Genomic DNA, 18,670 nt, shown 5'->3' with positions numbered 1-18,670 from the left:
TCATTTTATTTCTCCAGGACCTCACACAAGGGCATTAATATTGCTCCAAGTACTTTGTTGTGGTGAAAAGTTCTGCGATGAAGCTGTTGGCTTAGATCTGAGTCTATTCTTTCCTTCATTCAGCATAGATTTACTGGATACCTATCTGTGCTAAATACAATGAGGATGGGAACAGGGTGTAATCAAAAATAAATACAGCTTCCCGCTGTTTTAGTAAGGGAAGAAAGGACACTATAAATATATAATGCTCTATATAAAGCAAAGAAGAAAATAAATCAGGATAGGAAGGCAGAGACTGGCGAGGTTGCTATTTAGATGGAGGGCTCAGCAGAAGACTCTCTGAGAATGGAGTGACATTTGAACAGAGATGAGATTGAGGGAGAGTAGCCATGTGGATATCTGGAAATGGAATATTCTGGGGTAGGAATTAGCTGAACCCTGAGATGGGAAACACAAGGCAGTTCTGGAAATGGCATTGAGGAGCTGAGAGAAGAAGGAGGGAGGGAGGGAGAAACAGGAAACAGGAGGGAGCTGGAGCCATCAGATGGGATTTCCTCTACCACCTAGAAACTTTGGGTTCTGTTTTGAGTGGGAAGGATTTTAAAGAAAAGAACGAGATCTGACTCAGAGCTTTTGTTATTGCTGTTTGAAAGGTCCTGCTCGCTAGCAGTTCAGTAGAGAGAAGCTTTCAGAGAAACAAGGAAAAGAGGAAGTGGCCAGACAGGATGCCATGACAGTGGCCTTGCTGCAAATGGAAGAAGGGATATGTGTCCATGCAGAACTGGTAGAGGCGCTGGGGCCTCAGGCCAAACAAACATGAGGTGACTGGAAAGGTGGGGAAATAGCTGAATGAAGAGTGGAGGCCACAAGGGAAGACTCAAGCGAGAGACACAGAAGCTTTCCAAGGGCTTCAAGAAGGATGACATCAGTCAATGCTGATGGGCCCAACAAGAAGGCAGAATATAAACAACTCCCTGGAGATATGCTGCTGTAAATGAGCTATAGAAAGAGAAGTTCAAACAAAGACATTTTCTTTCCTTTATTTATTCTTCCTCCCCTCCCCCCTTCCACTGTTTCTTGTGTCGGATTACAACTCTTGTTGATGTGAGTGATACTACAGCGTAGGAGAGATGGGCAGCACAGAGGCAACCTAGAGAGCAGACAGGCGAGGAAGCCATATAGGGGTGTGGAGTGCACAGACACACACTGAGGACTGCCTCACTGAGACAGACGAAACACATGCACATTGTTTTCCTTTCACATTCTCAATTCAGTAAGAGAGGTGGCCAACTGAATGCAAGGCAGAAAAAGAATGGATTACAGGAGAAAGGTTCAAAAGGAGAAGGGAGGGGAGCAGAGAGCTGGCCAGGGTAGGGAAGCCACCAGAGGCCTTGAAGAACAGCTTGTTCAGCTGTCAGGTGGGATGGAGTTGAGAGTGAGTGGGGACTGCTAACCCTGGAGTTGTGCTTAGATGTCAGGGCACCGTGCTGGGTGACATATTCATAGAACTACATTAGTTTCTCCACATCCTCCCAGTGCCTTAGACAGTCCACAGTTCTAGTCTGTGGATCCTACTCAGGCAGTACAGTGGTTGCCTGGGACACTGAAGTCCCGGGATCAATCCCTATAGTAAACCACGTGAATCTGGTATTGTGGCGTCTGCCTGCAGAGTAGTCACAGCTATGAAGTGGAAGTTTCTGTTTGTGTCATGCGATGCAGACTCATGTGGTATTTTGCTTAGGCAAGACCTGCAGCAGGACAGGTGATGTTTGGAGAGAGTATACATACATAGGACTCAACAGACAGTGATGGGGTGCTTGCACAGCTAGCCTTGCAATGTTTCGTTGGTCTTCAGTCTTCACTGATCTTCACTTCATTGAGAGAGGTATGGCAGAGAGTTTCTCCTGGCACCCCAGCTGGTTCTGGTCACTCCCATAGTGGAGGACTGTCTGTTTCTGCTAGATCATACCTCCACTGCTGATCTGTATTTGATATCCTACCACTACCAAATTGGACTGCTGGTATCTCAACAACAAAGACTGGAATCACCCCCAAAGACCTACTTCTATTCTGGTCCACATACCCTTGTCCTAGTTACCATTTTTCTCTCCAACCTTTGGACAGTGGACTAGAAGGAGAGTGGGTCGAAGCATTTGAGGATTCTTATTAAAGTAGATTTTGAAAAACCTAAGCCTACACAACTCACTGCAGGGACAGAGCTGGTGTGATTTCTTAGAGTGGCTTGCAGTCTGTAGTTCAAGTAGCTCAACAATGGCTGTGTAGGGCTGGAGTCCTGGATTTTTGGGTTTTAGCTGATTCTAGACAGTCAAGCCAATAATCAACAATGTCCATCATAGCCTTAAGCCAGCATTCAGGAACTGAAAGCAAGAGGATCTGAAGTTTGAGGTCAGAGCCAGTGTGAGGCTGTCCTGCGCCACCTGAAACCTTATCTCAAAACACAACCACAATTTTTTTTTTGCCAAACTTTGAGACAAAATGGTGCTTCCCTCTGTAGTTTGAATATATCTGAGCACTGAAGTTGATCCTCTGTCCCTAGGCCTGTTGGTCTCTCCTATTCCCCCTTCTGTGAAATGTGTATTTATAATCTGTCCTAAAATGGGCTCCCTGAAAATTCTCAGACACAGGCTAGTCTATAGGTCATTTATTCAGAAGCACAAGCAAGGGAGTGAGGACATCACAAAAACAAGATCTCTTGTTCAGAAAAGGTAGACAGGTTTACCTTGCTAACAGGCTTCACAAAAAGATAAACAGGTTTCTGATGTAACTTTTTATTATTCCTTTATTTAAAGAAATAATAAATTATTTCCAGACTGTCTCAACCTGGCAGCCTCAACCCACCAGCCTCCAATAACGACACAGAGACTTACTATTATTTATTAAGGTTAGACCTTATAGTTTAGGTTCATTCCCAACTAGCTCATATAACTGAATCGACCCATTTATTCTAATCCACATTCTGCCACGTGTCCTGTTATCTCTCCTTCAGTCTTGGCACCTGTTTCTTCTTCCGTGTCTGGCTAGTGAATACTACACACACACACACACACACACACACACATAGACACATATACACACAGACCCCCACACACAGAGAGACACAAATACACACACAGACATACAGACACACACATGCACACACACACAACACACACACACACACACACACACACACACACACACACACACTATTCTGTCCCAGAGTTTCTCTCTCTACCCAGGTGTTCCCCTTTCCTCTCCTGCCCTGCCATAGGCTGTCAGCTCCTTATTAAAGCAAACACTGAGACAAGTGATGCTTCATGAAAATGATAGCAATCTTCAGACTGTACTCAGCAATCTGCTGGTACAGAAATCAACATTTGAATAATACAAAGAAACCTTTACACAATGCACAAGAAGATTATCCCCACAATAAAGGACTGCTCTCAGCAATCAACAACTGTATTATGAGAAATGGTTAAAGAGGAAAAAATGGTTTACAGTTTATGAAAGTTATGAGAGTCAAAGAAAGTAATTTCATATCTGGGGATATAAAAGCTTAAGTAAGTTATAAAAGTATGAAGAGAAAATGATTTAAGGCATATGAAAAGTGAGAAAATTTTCACATTTCTTTCTCCTTCTATGTGCCTGGAGTGCTGGGGGATGTTGGTCATGTAAGATAATAGGCCACATGTTCTTGCTTCTTTAAGCCAACTTGGTTGCCCCAACTGCACAGCATGTGCTTCATCAGAAGTAGGCAGGAGGTACATCATGATGGATGCTTGCCCCTGTTGGACAAAGACAGAAAGCACATAGCCTTGTGGGTTTTGCCTCTAGAAGTCTCTGAATAAAGTAGTTCTGGCTACTCTGGGAATCCTGAATTTGGATCTGACCATTGTCCATTGTCCTAGATAGTATTTAATAATTAAATGTGGCTCCAAATTTCTGGTTATGGTCTTGTGCTGCCTGGTGGAAATAAGAAAACATCATGTTCCTCAAGGGAGAAGTCCCCAGGAAGGCAGCCCTCATGTTATACAATGCACAACAGCAACCTGCTTATTAGCTTTCTTTCTTCTTCTGATACCCCTCCTGTTGTGTCAAAGGTGAAATGTCCTGCATAGCCCTTCATGTTTGAAGACTTGGTCTTCATCTGGAGGCTCTCTAAGGAAGGATGTGAAATCTGCAGAAGGTGGTGGCTTGGAGGAGGAAGTGGGTTCATGTGGGGAATTGCCTCAAGGTTTATTAGCCTGGCTTCACCGGTTGGTTGCTCATCCTTTTCTCCTTCCTGAGTATGGATATAATGTGCCCCGCACCCTCTCCGTCCTGCCACTGTCCTTCCTCACCAACACGATGGACTGTGTTCCCACAAACTGTAAGCCAAAATAACATTCCTTGTAGGGAGCGATGTGGTCTAAAAAGATGGCACCAACATCCGGTACTCGATTGTGGTAAACACCTGTGCAGCACATGTGTTGGCATACCTCCGGCAGCTATCAGGCCGGGGCGATATTCATGCTAATGAGGTGCTTCATGCTCCACCAATCCCTGGAGGAAAAGTATACAACCATAGTCTGTTATGTTTATAAGGTGAGCGCCCTTGCTGCTGGCGGTCCCCATATCAACAATGAGGTGGTCCTGCAATAAAGGCTGTTGAGAAGAATCTGACCAAAGAATTTTCTCTTCAGGTCCAGTTTGGTGAGCCAATTAAGTTATGGGAGATACTAATAGAAGTATAAGTGACCCAAAGGCAGTGACACTGCTGGGAAGACCCTGAGGGAACTTCTGGGTAGCTATGCCCCCAGAGAAGCCTTATTCTGGTCACGCGTTTACCCCTATGGAGTCAGGACTGGGATCACAGGGGAGAGAGGCTACTCCTGAAGATCTCACAGGAGCCCCAAGAACTCATCTCTCTCTGGAGAGCATGCTAACAGGGCACATGGGGGTCTCTGTGAGTCATGATACTGAATCAAGATGGCAACGACTACATTCGACACAGAGGAAACAGTTACACAGTACTGTCAATTAAACTACAATGAACAGCACAGTCCACACAAGAATTTCCAGGCCTCAATTACCAATTATACCTATGAGTGGGAGATCCTGACTTCATGTACCTGGGGTTCATGGCTCATAAACTCAGCTCAACACATTACCTTAGAAATCAGGTAAATATCAATTTTGGAGAACAAGTTCACATAGGTGATAATCCAGACCACGTCAGTTTCTGCTCTGTTACAATACAGCTGGAATTATTGGGGAGAATGGGGTGTCATGGTGAGCCAGCCCTTAGCTACATGTGAGAGAAAACGGCAATGGAAAAGGGGACACAGTTGCTGCTGGCTTAGGACAGCATGCAGCATGATTGACAATGCCAGCAGGACCATGGAGGTTCCAATAGCAGGGCACCAGGTATGAAGATTCTCACACAGTCATATATTTAACCAATGAAGTACCATATGTGCATTAGGAGGCTGGAGAAAAAGCTCAATAAATAAAGTTCTTGCTTTGAGGACCTGAGGTCTATCTCTGGAAACCAGGGCTACATAGTGCTACACACAGAAGAGTGGAGACAGGCATATCTTTTTTTCTTTTCCTCCATTTTTATTAACTTGGATATTTCTTATTTACATTTCGATTGTTATAACTTTTCCCGGTTTCTGGGCCAACATCCCCCTAACCCCTCCCCCTCCCATTCTCTATGGGTGTTCCCCTCCCCACCCTCCCCCCATTACCACCCTCCCCCCAACAATCACGTTCACTGGGGTTCAGTCTTGGCAGGGCCAAGGGCTTCCCCTTCCACTGGTGCTCTTACTAGGCTATTCATTGCTACTTATGCAGTTGGAGCCCAGTGTCAGTCCATGTATAATCTTTGGGTAGTGGCTTGGAAGCTCTGGTTGGTTGGCATTGCTGTTAATACGGGGTCTTAAGCTCCTTCAAGCTCTTTCAGTCTTTTCTCTGATTCCTTCAATGGGGGTCCTGTTCTCAGTTCAGTGGTTTGCTGCTGGCATTTGCCTATGTATTTGCTGTATTCTAGGTGTGTCTCTCAGGAGAGATCTACATCTGGTTCCTGTCAGCCTGCACTTCTTTGCTTCATCCATCTATCTAGTTTGGTGGCTGTATATGTATTGGCCACATGTGGGGCAGGCTCTGAATGGGTGTTCCTTCAGCCTCTGTTCTAAACTTTGCCTCTCTATTCCCTCTTAAGTGTATTCTTGTTATCCTTTTAAAGAAGGAATAAAGCATTCGCATTTTGATCATCCTTCTTCAATTTCACGTGTTCTGTGCATCTAGGGCAATTCGAGTATTTGGGCAAATAGCCACTTATCAATGAGTGCATACCATGTGTGTTTTTCTGTGATTGGGTTACCTCACTCAGGATGATATTTTCCAGTTCCATCCATTTGCCTATGAATTTCATAAAGTCATTGTAGTTGATAGCTGAGTAGTATTCCATTGTATAGATGTACCACATTTTCTGTATCCATTCCTCTGTTGAAGGGCATCTGGGTTCTTACCAGCTTCTGGGTATTATAAATAAGACTACTATGAACATAGTGGAGCACGTGTCCTTGTTATATGTTGGGGCATCTTTTGGGTATATGCCCAAGAGAGGTATAGCTGAGTCCTCAGGTAGTTCAATGTCCAATTTTCTGAGGAACCTCCAGACTGATTTCCAGAATGGTTGTACCAGTCTGCAATCCCACCAACAATGGAGGAGTGTTCCTCTTTCTCCACATCCTCGCCAGCATATGCTGTCACCTGAGTTTTTGAACTTAGCCATTTGAGACAGGCGTATCTTTAGGGTATATCTAATTAGTTAGCTCCAGGCTAAAAGGAAACCCTGTCTCAAAGGAAGTGCATCCTGAGAAAGACACCTGAGGTAGTCCTCTGGCCCTTGTACAGATAGGACTCATGCAAAACAAAGAGATAAGTAGAGCAATGTGGCTTGTTGCCTTGCTTCCCTGTTATAACACACCCTACTAAAGCAATTGAAGGAGGGAAAGTCTTATTTTGGCTTGTAATTCAGGAAGACATTGGTGAGAAGGGAAGGGATGAGTAGGAGCAGGAGGCTTACTGTCTCCTTTCAGCACCACTCAGGAAGCAGAGCAGGACAAAGAACAAAGTGTGACAAGGCTACAGAATCTCAAGGCTCACCTCCACCGACCCATTTTCTTTAGTGAGGAGCTACCTCCAAAGGCTGAGCAACCTTCCCAGAGAGGCCACCATCTGGGGACCAAGTGTTCAGTACACTTAGGTTGGGTATTTCATATTCTAAAGATACTTGTGCTATTTTAACACACCCTATCTGTACTGGTTGCTTTTCTGTTGCTCTTATAAAATACCATGGCATGAGTATTGCTCTTTATCCTCTGCTTCCACAGTGTGGATAGGATTGGTGTGGCCTCGAGCGTCCTGCGCCTACCTCCAGACACACATGGTACTAATTACAATGCTGTGATGGTTAATTTCGATTTTCAGTTTGACAGGCCTTAGGATCACCTAGGAAACAACCTCCAGAGTGTGTATGTAAGGACATTGCAGGGAAGCTTGATGGGTGGGACCTGCACTGTGGGTGCGAGTGGAACAATTCCATGGACTGGCCATGATTTCCCCACCATGGTAGACAATATCCTCAAACTACAGGCAAAATAAGAGCGCCTTTCCTCGGCACATCACCTTTGTCCAGTATTTTATCATCCTCACAGCAAGAAAAGTAGCTAATACAGAAATATTGTTACTGAGCAGTGGGCTGACCCTCTGCTAACCTGACCCTATAGATCATAGGCTGACCCTCTGTTAACCTGACCCTATAGATCGAGGCTTGCAGAACTGGAAGGTGTGAAGAATGTGAAAAACTTATTGTCATCCATGGGGATTTAGAAGACCAGAATGCCTAAGAAACACAAGCAATGGAGACCCAGCTCATGAGGTTTCAGAGAAGAAGAAACTGGGCTAGGTGGCCTTTGTGTCACAATTGTGCCAAGAACATAGCTGAAGCTGACAGGGAGCCACGTTTACTTCTTCCCTAAGAGAGATTCCAGGAGACTGCAAAGAGATGGAGTTCTCACCCCTTAAAAGCCCATGGATATAGAGCACCCACCACATTTCCTAGAGGGCTAGAGATGCCTGCAGAATGGAGCAGATATTTGCTGTGTGATAAAGTTGTCCTGGGAAGATGCAGCACAAATGTCTCTTCAACCCACATTGGGAACCCACAGGAGACAAAAGTATGGACATGACTGAAGACCAACTTGGTAGGGCAATGAGTTTTATTGGACCTACTTATAGGCATATGTATTTGTGTGTGTATATACATATACATACCTACATACACACACTATATATATATATACATATACATATACATATACATATACATATACATATATATATATATATATATATATATATATATATATATATATATGGGTGAGGGGTTACTTGTAAGAACACAAATGTCTCAAAGGCAGCTGCATCATTTAGGCCCACTCTGTATGAGTGACAGCTGGGAAACTGGAGCACCCTGCACAGGTTAGAGTGTGACCTTTCCAGGTACCTCTGGTCTAAACCTCTTCCAGGCAGCTCAGCTGCTTTCTGCTTTTTTCCAGGCAGCCTGTGTGGTCTCAAGAGTCTTATTTGCAGTTCCCCTTATTTGGTCTGAGAGGGAATCTCAGCTTCTATTGCTCAGTCTGGCAGGGAGGGGCCTGGTGAATCTGGTCAGTTTCAGGTATTTCCTAAATCTACTTTGAGTTGTTTATCTGCCTGTTTAAGAAGCCGTCTGTAGGATAGAGTGTTCCAATAGCAGAGAAAGCTGCTATGCAACAATATTCCTTCTGAATTCCAACACGTGGCACTGATTGTAAATATTAAACCAAGAGCCCATCAGACTTAGTTGTGGGGCCCAAGGTACCACAAATCAGAGTGTTTGCTTTCTAAAACAGATCTTGAGACAGAATAGTACAGGGACCTGAGTGACTATGGGGCCCCTGCTTTAACTAACTACTGTGTGCTAAAGCCCCACCTCCGTTGTTCTGCCTAGATGCTACTCTTAGTTTCTATATTAAAAAGAGCAGAGGACTTGGTCTAATTTGAACTTGCACTGGGCTTGTGCTTGCTGTCATAGCCACTGTGAATGCTTTTGTCCAGCTGCCGTGTTGTGTCCGGAGGACACAGCTTCTTGCATTCACTCGCTGCTTCTTACAATCTTTCTGTCCATCTTCCACAAGGCCTTAGGAAGAAGGGTAGAGTACAGATGTTCCAGCTAAGGCTCCAGCAGGTGCTCAAGGCTCTGACTCGATTCACCTTGGTCAGCTGTAGCCACTGGGAGATGGACAGTAATCGTTCTTTATTTTTTCTTTTATTGGATATATTTTTTATTTACATTTTAAATGTTACCCCTTTCCCAGTTCCCCCTCCAGAAACCCACTGTCCCATCCCCCCTCCCCCTGCTTCTGTGAGGTTGCTCCCTCACCCATTCACCTGCTCCCTCCCACCTCCCCACACCTACATTCCCCTACACTGGGGCATCTAGCCTTCACAGGACAAAGGGCTTCTCCCATTGATGCCCAAAAAGGCCATCATCTGCTACATATGCGGTTGGAGCCATAAGTCCATCCTGTGTACTCTTGGTATGCTGGTTTAGTCCCTAGGAGCTCTGGGGGTTCTGGTTGGTTGATATTGTTCTTCTTATGGGGTTGCAAACCCCTTCAACTACTTCAGTCCTTTCTCGAACTCCTCCATTGAGGACCCCGTTCTCAGTTCACTGGTTGGCTATGAGCATCCATCTCTATATTTGTCAGGCTCTGGCAGAGTCTCTCAGGAGACAGCTATATCAGGCTCCTGTCAGCATGCACTTCTTGGCATCTACAATATTGTCTGTATATGGGATAGATCTCCCAGGTAGGGCAGTCTCTGCTCCATACTTTGTCTCCATATTTCCTCCTGTGAGTATTTTTGTTCCCTCTTCTAAGAAGATCTGAAGCATCCACACTTATTAAGCACTGTGGTGGTTTGTATGTGACTGGCCCATGGCTTGGCACCATTAGGAGGTGCGCCCTTGGTAAAATAGGTGTGACATTGTTGGAGGAAGTGTGTCACTGTGGGTATGGTCTTGTCCTAGCAACCTGGAAGCCAGTCTTCTCCTATTTGCCCTCAAAATAGGGTGAACAACTATCAGCTTCTCCTACACCATGCGGGCCTGGGCACTGCCATGCTCCCACCTTGATGATAATGGACTGAACCTCTGAAAGTGTAAGCCAGCCCCAATTATATGTTGTCTTTATAAGAGTTACCGTGGTCACAGTGTCTGTTCATATCAGTAAAACCCTAACCAAGACAACCACTGGTAAGTCAACTAAACTCCAGTGGAAGGCCACACATCCATGACTATATGGGCACTACAAATAGACACAATGAGAGAGAAAGAGAGAAAGAGGGAGGGAGGGAGGGAAGGATGGGGGAGGGGGAAGGGAGGGGGAGGGAGGTTGGGAGGGTAGGGAAGCGGGATGGATCTGGGAGAAGTTGGCAGAAAGTAACTAATTCTGGGATATTCTCAAAGAACTCCTAAATAAACCCCACAAGCATAAAAAGTGAAAATTAAAAAGGCAAACATCTTTGCTACATCCCTATTCTTCCCTGCACAGTCTTCCCAGACTAACCCTCACCTTAGTCCTGAATTTGTCCTCTGTGACTAGGTTCAGAACCCTTTCATTTTATTTCCTTTTCTCTGCTGTTAATTTAAATCAAGCTGCACTCACCCCAAATTCGGAGGCCACTGGCCTTTTTCATGTTCTCTTGATTTTCTAATTTGTTGTCTGTACGTTATAATGTATATTTTGTGATAATTCTACAATGCCTGAGACCTTTGTGGCACAGCACCGTTTTCAGAATGAAGCTTCTGATCTTTAATACTCTGTGCAGAGCTTGGCATGGTTGTCCCCTGTCTGCCTACTTCATGTGTCACATGCCTTTTTTCTCCATACTTGGACATCAGAGTTTTTAAAAAGTCCTAACCAGCTGCCTCCTCTCTTCCATTCTGTATGTTTCTTCCTTCTGGTTATTTTTCCTTGGCTCATGCCTATCCAGTTTTCAGATTTCTACTATGTTTAAAGTTTCTTCTTAACCCACCATTCCTTGTTGGTTTTCGTTTTTGTTTTTTTTTTTTTTTTGGTTGTCCTTTTGTTTTTTGTTTTACATCACTGTGTTTACAGTGTGTTTTGTCTACATGCCATCTACATATGTAAAAACTCAACTTTTTCCTTTGTGTTTGGCAGATGCCATGCCTGGTACACAGCCACTCACTCTTGTCTTATTTGGTAACAGAATTCCCTGTTTAACAAGATGCATGACTTACGTGTGTCTCAGAGCTAAATGCAATGTGAGGTAACTAATGGCCAAAGATGTGAAAATGAGAGTATGTCCATTCACAAAAATGTCTTTCTTCAGCCATTTCTCCTTCCCCAGATAGAATGACAGACTCTACGGCTAGACACTAGCTGTCAGTCTGGACCATAAAGCCCAGAAGTTCTATACTCCTGTCCAGTGAGTTCTCTTTACTTATTTTTTTTTTACTGTGCTTTGTTTCTGTTTTGGGTTCTCTTTCAATAGCTAAATTCATCAGGTTACTACTCCATAAATACAACTGAGAATTGTTTTAAAGTACGCAGAATATTGAAGTTTGAACTTAACCCCTTAGATCCAGAATGCCTTACCTAATGATCTCAGCGTACTCCTTGTCCTTTCCTTTGCTGTCCCTCCATTTCCTGAACATGACTGAAGCATCCACATTGGCTGGGGAAAAGGTGTTGGGCTCATTAAGCAGGGAGATTACACTCAGCACGATAGTCCTGAGAAGGAAAGAAGAACCCACAGTGAAGCTCCACGTCCATCATATCCACAAGCACAGTTTTTAAGAAACTACAGTTTTAAAGTTTTTCCCCTTAAAAAATTTCTGATGCAAATTTGAGGTCATAATATTTGATGACTTATGAAAAGTGGATTATGCAATTTTGTTTTCAGGGGCCAGTGAGATGGCCCAGCAGGTAAAGGAACTTGCCACCAAGCCTGATGCTCTGCGTGGATCATTGAGTGAAAAGGACAGAGGACGAGAATGCCCCACAAGCTGATTTATACTTCCACGCCACAACATGCAAATATAAATACACACAGTAAATGTCATTTCTTTTCTTAGGACCAGAAGCCACTTCAACCACCAGAACTCCAGGTAGGCCACCCACACAGGACTACTCTGTGTCCCCAGAACCTCCCTGCTGGATCAGAGGCTCGAGAACTCAGCCCTGAACTCTAGTGGAGACCCCCCAGTTCAACGCAGGCCACAAATAACAGAAACCAAGAAACAAAATACCCATCCAACAAAGACAAACTCAGAAATCAAATGCTGTGCTCTAACTGGACGTCTGCATAGAAGAATGCATATGGGTCCATAGCTACCACCCTGCACAGACCAAAATCTACGTGGATCAAAGACCTCAGCATAAAGCCAAACACACTGAACCTGACAGAGGGGACAGTGGGGAGAGCCTTAGGAGACAACTTCCTCAACACAGCAACAATAGCATGGGTGCTGAGATCGACAATTAGTAAATGTGACCTCATGAATCTGAAATTTTTCTGTAAGAAAAGGGACACTTTCAATAGGACAAGACGGCAGCCTACAGGAATAGAAAAGATTTTCACTAACTCCACATCCAACAGCGGGCCAATATCCAAAATTATATAAAGAACTCAAGAAACTGGACATCAACAAACCATATAATCCAACTCTGGGACACAGAGGTAAGCAGGATTCTCAATAGAAGAATCCCAAATGGCTGAGACACACCTAAAGAAATGTTCCAGCATCTCAGCCATCGGAGAGATGCAAAACAAAATGGCCCTGAGAGTCCACCTCACACCTGTCAGAATGGCCGAGATCAAAACCACAAGGGATGGATGGCTCAGGCTGGTGAAGATGAGGAGCAAGGGGAGCGCTCCTCCATTGCTGGGGGGAGTGTAAACATGTATGACAGTTCCTCAGAAACTGGGACTAGATCTACCTCAAGACCCAGCTATACCACTCTTGGGGATCCATCCTTCCAAAAGGACACATGGTCAACTATGTTCACAGCTTTATTCATAATAGCCAGAGCTTTATTCATAATAGCCAGAAGTGGGAAACAACCCAGATGTCCCTGAATTGAGGAATAAATAAAGAAAATGTGATACCTTTATATAATGGAGTATTACTCAGCTGTTAAGAAAATGATATCATGGAATTTGCAGGCAAATGAATGGAACTAGAAAAGATAATCCCAAGTGGGGTAACCCAGACCCAGAAAGACATCGTGGAACGTACTCGTCAGGAAGTGCATATGAGCTGTCAAGGGCAAATATGCTAACGTCCACAGACCCAGGAGGCTGGCTACATAACAAGTAGGGCTCTCCCTAGGAAGGGAAATAGGAAGGGAGTAGACTCTGCTGAGGAGGGAAATAAGAGGGATCAGGGCACGGTGGGGGACACAGAGAGCACAAGGAGAGACTGCAGGAACTGGAGAGCATTTATGGGGTGATGTGGCAACCTAGTGTAGTGCAAGCTCCCCGGACCCACGAGGATGACTTTAGGGAGGACTCCTAGTAACGGAGGATACGGAGCCTGAACAGACCGTCTTCTGTAACCAAGTGGTGGGCCTAGGACACCAACCCAGCCACAAGACCTTCCACCTACAATCTGTTCTTCCTGCAGATGCACCTGGGTAAAGGTGGCACAGAACTGGTGGGAGTGGCCAACCAATGACTGGTCTTCTTTGAGGCCCACCCCACAAGAGGAAGACTATGCCTGACACTAACTGGACAGCCCAGAGACCTATGATGGGAAAACAAAACAAAAAACAAATGATTCCTAGTGATGCCTCACCTACTTCTCATCAAAGTGGCTTCTTGGCAGCAGAGGGGACTGATACAGAGGCTCACGGCCAGACACTAAGGGGAGTGCTAGTCCAGACTGGAGGTCTCCATCAGGCTCCTCCCTCACGAACCCCATAGAAATGGGGGAGAAGGAAATATGGGAGCCAGATGGGTCAAGGACACCAGGAGAACACAGCCCACAGAAACATACATAGAGGCTCAGAGAGGGAAGTGACAATTACAATCTGCGTGGGTATGTGCCAGGTTGTCTGTATGTTATGGTTGTGTAGCTCAGTGTTCTTGTGGGTCTCATCTCTGACTCTCTTGCCTGCTCCTGGACTGTGATCCTCCCACTGGGCTGCAAGGAGGGTTTGTGCCTGGTCTCAGCCATTATACTTGGGAGGTCTGGTCTTACTCTGAGGAGAGAGGTGTCTGTGTGTGTGTGTATGTGTGTGTGTGTGTGTGTGTGTGTGTGTGTGTGTGTATGTGTGAGAGAGAGAGAGACAGAGACAGAGAGAGACAGAGACAGAGAGAGGGGTGTGTTTGTGTGTGTATGAGAGAGAGAGAGACAGAGAGAGGGGTTTGTGTGTGTGTGTGTGAGAGAGAGAGAAACAGAGACAGAGAGACAGAGTGACAGAGAGACAGAGAGAGGGGTGTGTGTATGTGTGTGTGTGTGTGAGAGAGAGAGAGACAGAGACAGAGACAGAGAGAGACAGAGAGCGAGAATAAATTAAAAAAAGAAATTCTCAAATATGTTTCGGGGATAGAGAGAGGACTCAGTGGCTAAGAGCAAGTACTGTTGTTCTAGACCCAAATCTGCTATGTAGCACCCAACACACACAACCCTACATCAGGCACTCACACAGTCGCTAACTCCAGCTCCTAAGGATCTGAAACCTCTGGTCTTTTTGGTCACATGCATATACCCACAGACAGATACACAAATGCATAATTAAAAATCAAATAGATTTTTTAAAAAACCTGTTTTCCAGCAACCATCTGGCTAAGCCACCTAGCAGGCAGGGAGGAGTCGATGTGTGCAATCTCAACACACCTGAGGTGCAGGAGCCAGATCGAGAGCCTGGCTCTCACAGAAACCAAGGGAGTCACAAGGGAGAGAGGGAATGGCATGTCTGCTTTGAGGCCAGCCTGGTCTACACAGCAAGTTCTTAGCCAGTCAAGGCCATATAGTGAGATCTTGTTTCTAAATAAATATTTAAATACATAAGTAAGCGAGTGAACTAAAGAAATAAACAGAAAACAGCCTGGCCTTGTGTTTCCCTCCCCAGGCCATACCCACCCACCCCGAAGAGCATTGAGAAAGCAAAAAGAGCTCGTTCTTAAAAACCTGAGCGTAACCCAGGGATTGGTGGACGGGGTTTACAGGTTTAGTATAATCTGTCAGAGGTAAACTCCACATAGTGCTGCTGTCACTGACATCAGCTCTATATTCTACCCTGACTCTGCTAATTAGAAGGATCTTTGAAAAGGCAGACAGTAATACCAAAAGATAACCCAGTTAATACTGTCCTTATTGTATATTTCAACATGGAAAAGATATTTAGAGAGGACATCAGGGAAAGAATCCAGTTCTAACTGGAAGCAACACATGGTAAAAAAAGTAGTTTCAATGGTTGACATATTGGGTCTTTCTCTTTATGCTGCTAAAGCAACTGTGACATTTTAATGGTGTCGGCTGAGCAGTGCTGGGATGCTGTTGCTGATGTTCCCAGGACATAATGCAAAAACAAGGATTCCCTGGTGAACTGCACAAAAGTGCAAAGTCTAAAAACTAAGACTGAAAGGCCAGCCTGGTCTACATAGTAAGTTCTAGGATAGCCAGAGCTATGTAGAAAGACCCTGTCTCAGAAACATCAGCAGCAGCAACCACAAAAGCCCCCTAAGATTGGGGAGGCATGCCTCTGGAGATCAAACAGCTCTCACGAAAGACAGGTAAGCAAAAAAGTAACTTAAAAATTTTGCATGAGTGTATGAAGTGTTGTGTGCATGTGTGTGCACACACGTCACATAGGTATAAAGGTGTCTATGTGAAACCAGTCTTCTCCTTCCAAAGTTGACATGAGCTACACAGACATAGCAACCTGAACAAACTACCCTGTCTCTCCAAAAACAAAACAAAACCCCTTCACTGTGCCCATTTTGCTGACAAATGCTTGCAGCAGACCCTGGATCTCTCCCTTTCAACAGGTTGTAGAAGACCAGACAAGAAACTCATACCCGCATCTGTGGCTGCTGGACTGGGTCCCCCCATTCACACCTACCAAGACCACTTTTCCACTGTTTAGGAAAGGGAGAGATGACAGGTACTTCTGGAGAGGACCTCAGAGAAAGCAGCTGTCAGGTCAGGCCATGGCAAGAACCAGAGTCGGTTTCTGGCCGTTTCCCACAAACAGGAGACAAAGGACCATTCACCAGCATTGTCCTCATGGGGTTCCTGGACTTCAGTCCTTCAGAGATGGCAAAACCATCAAACTTCAGTAGATAAAAACTGGATTTTTTTTCTTGTTTATTGCTCTACTCAATTCCCACAACCGTATGGACTCCAGCTCTTAAAAGGTTCCACATACTCTTTAGGTGACAAAAACCCACCCACTCACATGCGAACAGTCACAGATGTGAGCACAACTAGACCGGATTCAGAGTTTACTGACAGTGCCTCGGTCAGGCAGGTTGCTAAACGCTGACAGTTCAGCAGCAGTGCTGATTGGAAGATCACCTGTCCATCTGACTGTCTTTCACAGGTGGCATCATTACATCTGCTGAACATTTGGGAGGCAGAGGCAGCAAATACATGGCAAAGCAGTCTGCAGAACAAATGCTTGGCCAGCCAGAGCTACACAGGGGACATAGCACTTCCACAAGTAACCCTCAAACAAATCTAGCAATTTACCATCTTTAGAAAGAACCTCCAGGGCTGGAGAGATGGCTCAGTGGTTAAGAGCACTGACTGCTCTTCCAGAGGTCCTGAGTTGAAATCCCAGCAAACACATGGTGGCTCACAACCATCTGTAATGATTTCTGATGCCCTCTTCTGGTGAGTCTGAAGTACAGCTATAATGTACTCATACATAAAATAAATCTTTAAAAAACCTTTAAAAGAGAGAACCTCCAAAGCGTGCTGGTGCGTGCCTGTAATCCCAGCATGCAGGAGATGGAGGCCCGAGATCAAGGTCAGCTAGGCTAACAGTAAATCCCTGGGTTTATTTTAAACAAACAAAACAAACAACAACAAAATGAAACCTTTGTCTCAACAAATAACAGAAACAAAAAAAAAAAAAAAAAGAGAGAAAGATTCGCCATTGTTGCGAATCATGAGTGGACACGTTCCTGACTTGGCTCCCAAAGACCACCAGGTAGTGCCAAGCAGACAAGGCGGTTTCAGACTGAAGTAACAACCAACATCATGCAGCACAGAGACACAAGACCCAAGAGAGTAACCAGCTCTAAAGCAAAGGGACAAAGGCCTCAAGCACCCTAGGGCGTGACTCCAGAGCTGCCCAACAACAAAACAGCCTGGTGAGAGCAGAACACACCTCCCTGTTAGGATAAAGAGCACTCCTCCCCTCTCTCCCTTCTCTCCAGAGAGGATCTTACTGTAGTCTTATCTTCATTGTGTAGACTGGGCTGGCCTTGAACTCACAATCTACAATCTCTACCTCTTGAGGGCTACGATTAAAAGTTTGTGCCACCACAAGTAACCGAGGAAAAATAGTGTGACTTCCTGGTAAACAGGAGGAATAGAGCAGCATCCAGGAAGGGATGTAATGATTAAAAATCTCGTTCCAGGCTTTCTATCAGGGCACAGGCTTATTCCCCAAAGTAAAGAATCAGAGATATGGAGTCAACACTCAGCCTCTAAAAAGAAGCACCACCAATACAGGGAGACCACTTCCTCAAAGCCAGGGTGTGCACCAGCCCTGCCTGAGTAATAAGCACCACACTCACACTTCAAGGGATAACCAGGATGGGGGTGTGTGACCAACTTTAAATGAACTCTTAAAGACTTATCCTCAGGATACCTCAAACTCCACAGGACCAGACTGGAAATGTAACAGCGACCTACAGTGTTCATCCCTACACTAGGTGCGGGAAACTCACAACAGAAGCAAGCATGGCCACATCGCTGTAATCCCAGCGCTGGGGGGCAGAGGCAGGTGGATGTGTGTGAGTTCAGGGCCATCTGGTTTATAGCATCACTTCTGCTGGGGAGTTCCTGCAGGTATCACAGCTGGTGGAAACTGAACCTCAAAGAGATGAGGATGAAAACTCACTACAACCTTACTTAGTCAGTGATGCTGGACCAAAACTTCCACAAAGTCTGATCCTGTGGCTTAATCTTCTTACACAGTTGAACACAGTAAAACCTGATGTAAACCAGGGGTTGGGGTGTGGTCTCCACATGACAAGTCTCACAGCAAAGCCTTGGGGACAGCTACATAAAAACTCCTTTACGGATGCCCGACCTCGGCAGAGCACCTGAGACCTTCACTCTGAGGATCAAGGCTACCGACTGGGAACAGGACACGGGGCCCAGAGAGGATTCGTAATAACCATAGGGTGGATTCTCATGATGGAGAACGCAGGGTACTTGGGTTTCTTTCGTAAGGATGAGTCCTCCTCACTGAAGGCAAAGCCCAGGATTAGAGCCGAACACACTCTGAGGATTTGGGTGGAGGCTGGCTCCTAACAGGATAGCAGGGGCCTCTGTTTCTCTCACTCCAGGATTCTGGGTAACCAGCCATCGTCCTTC

The 18,670-nt window shown here is 45.2% G+C and overlaps 1 protein-coding gene across 1 annotated transcript in view; it reads right to left on the bottom strand.

Annotated features, from left to right (window-relative positions):
* Positions 1–3,439: 3,439 nt before the first annotated feature.
* Positions 3,440–18,670, bottom strand: part of LOC148004561 (ubiquitin-conjugating enzyme E2 R2-like) — a 34,241-nt gene continuing 19,010 nt past the window's right edge. Inside the window, exons 4-5 of the mRNA XM_087559463.1 lie at positions 11,709–11,843; positions 3,440–3,785 (exon numbers count right to left, since the gene is read on the bottom strand). Coding sequence (XP_087415589.1) covers positions 3,767–3,785; positions 11,709–11,843 — 154 coding nt within the window. The 3' untranslated portion in view covers positions 3,440–3,766. The remainder of the gene's footprint in view (positions 3,786–11,708; positions 11,844–18,670) is intronic.

Source organism: Rattus norvegicus, chromosome 7 (assembly GCF_021556685.1).
Source record: "Rattus norvegicus strain SHRSP/BbbUtx chromosome 7, alternate assembly SHRSP_T2T, whole genome shotgun sequence".
Lineage (NCBI taxonomy): Eukaryota > Metazoa > Chordata > Mammalia > Rodentia > Muridae > Rattus > Rattus norvegicus.
The sequence above is the reverse complement of the archived record's forward strand: the minus strand, read 5'-3'. Positions and strand labels throughout refer to the sequence as shown.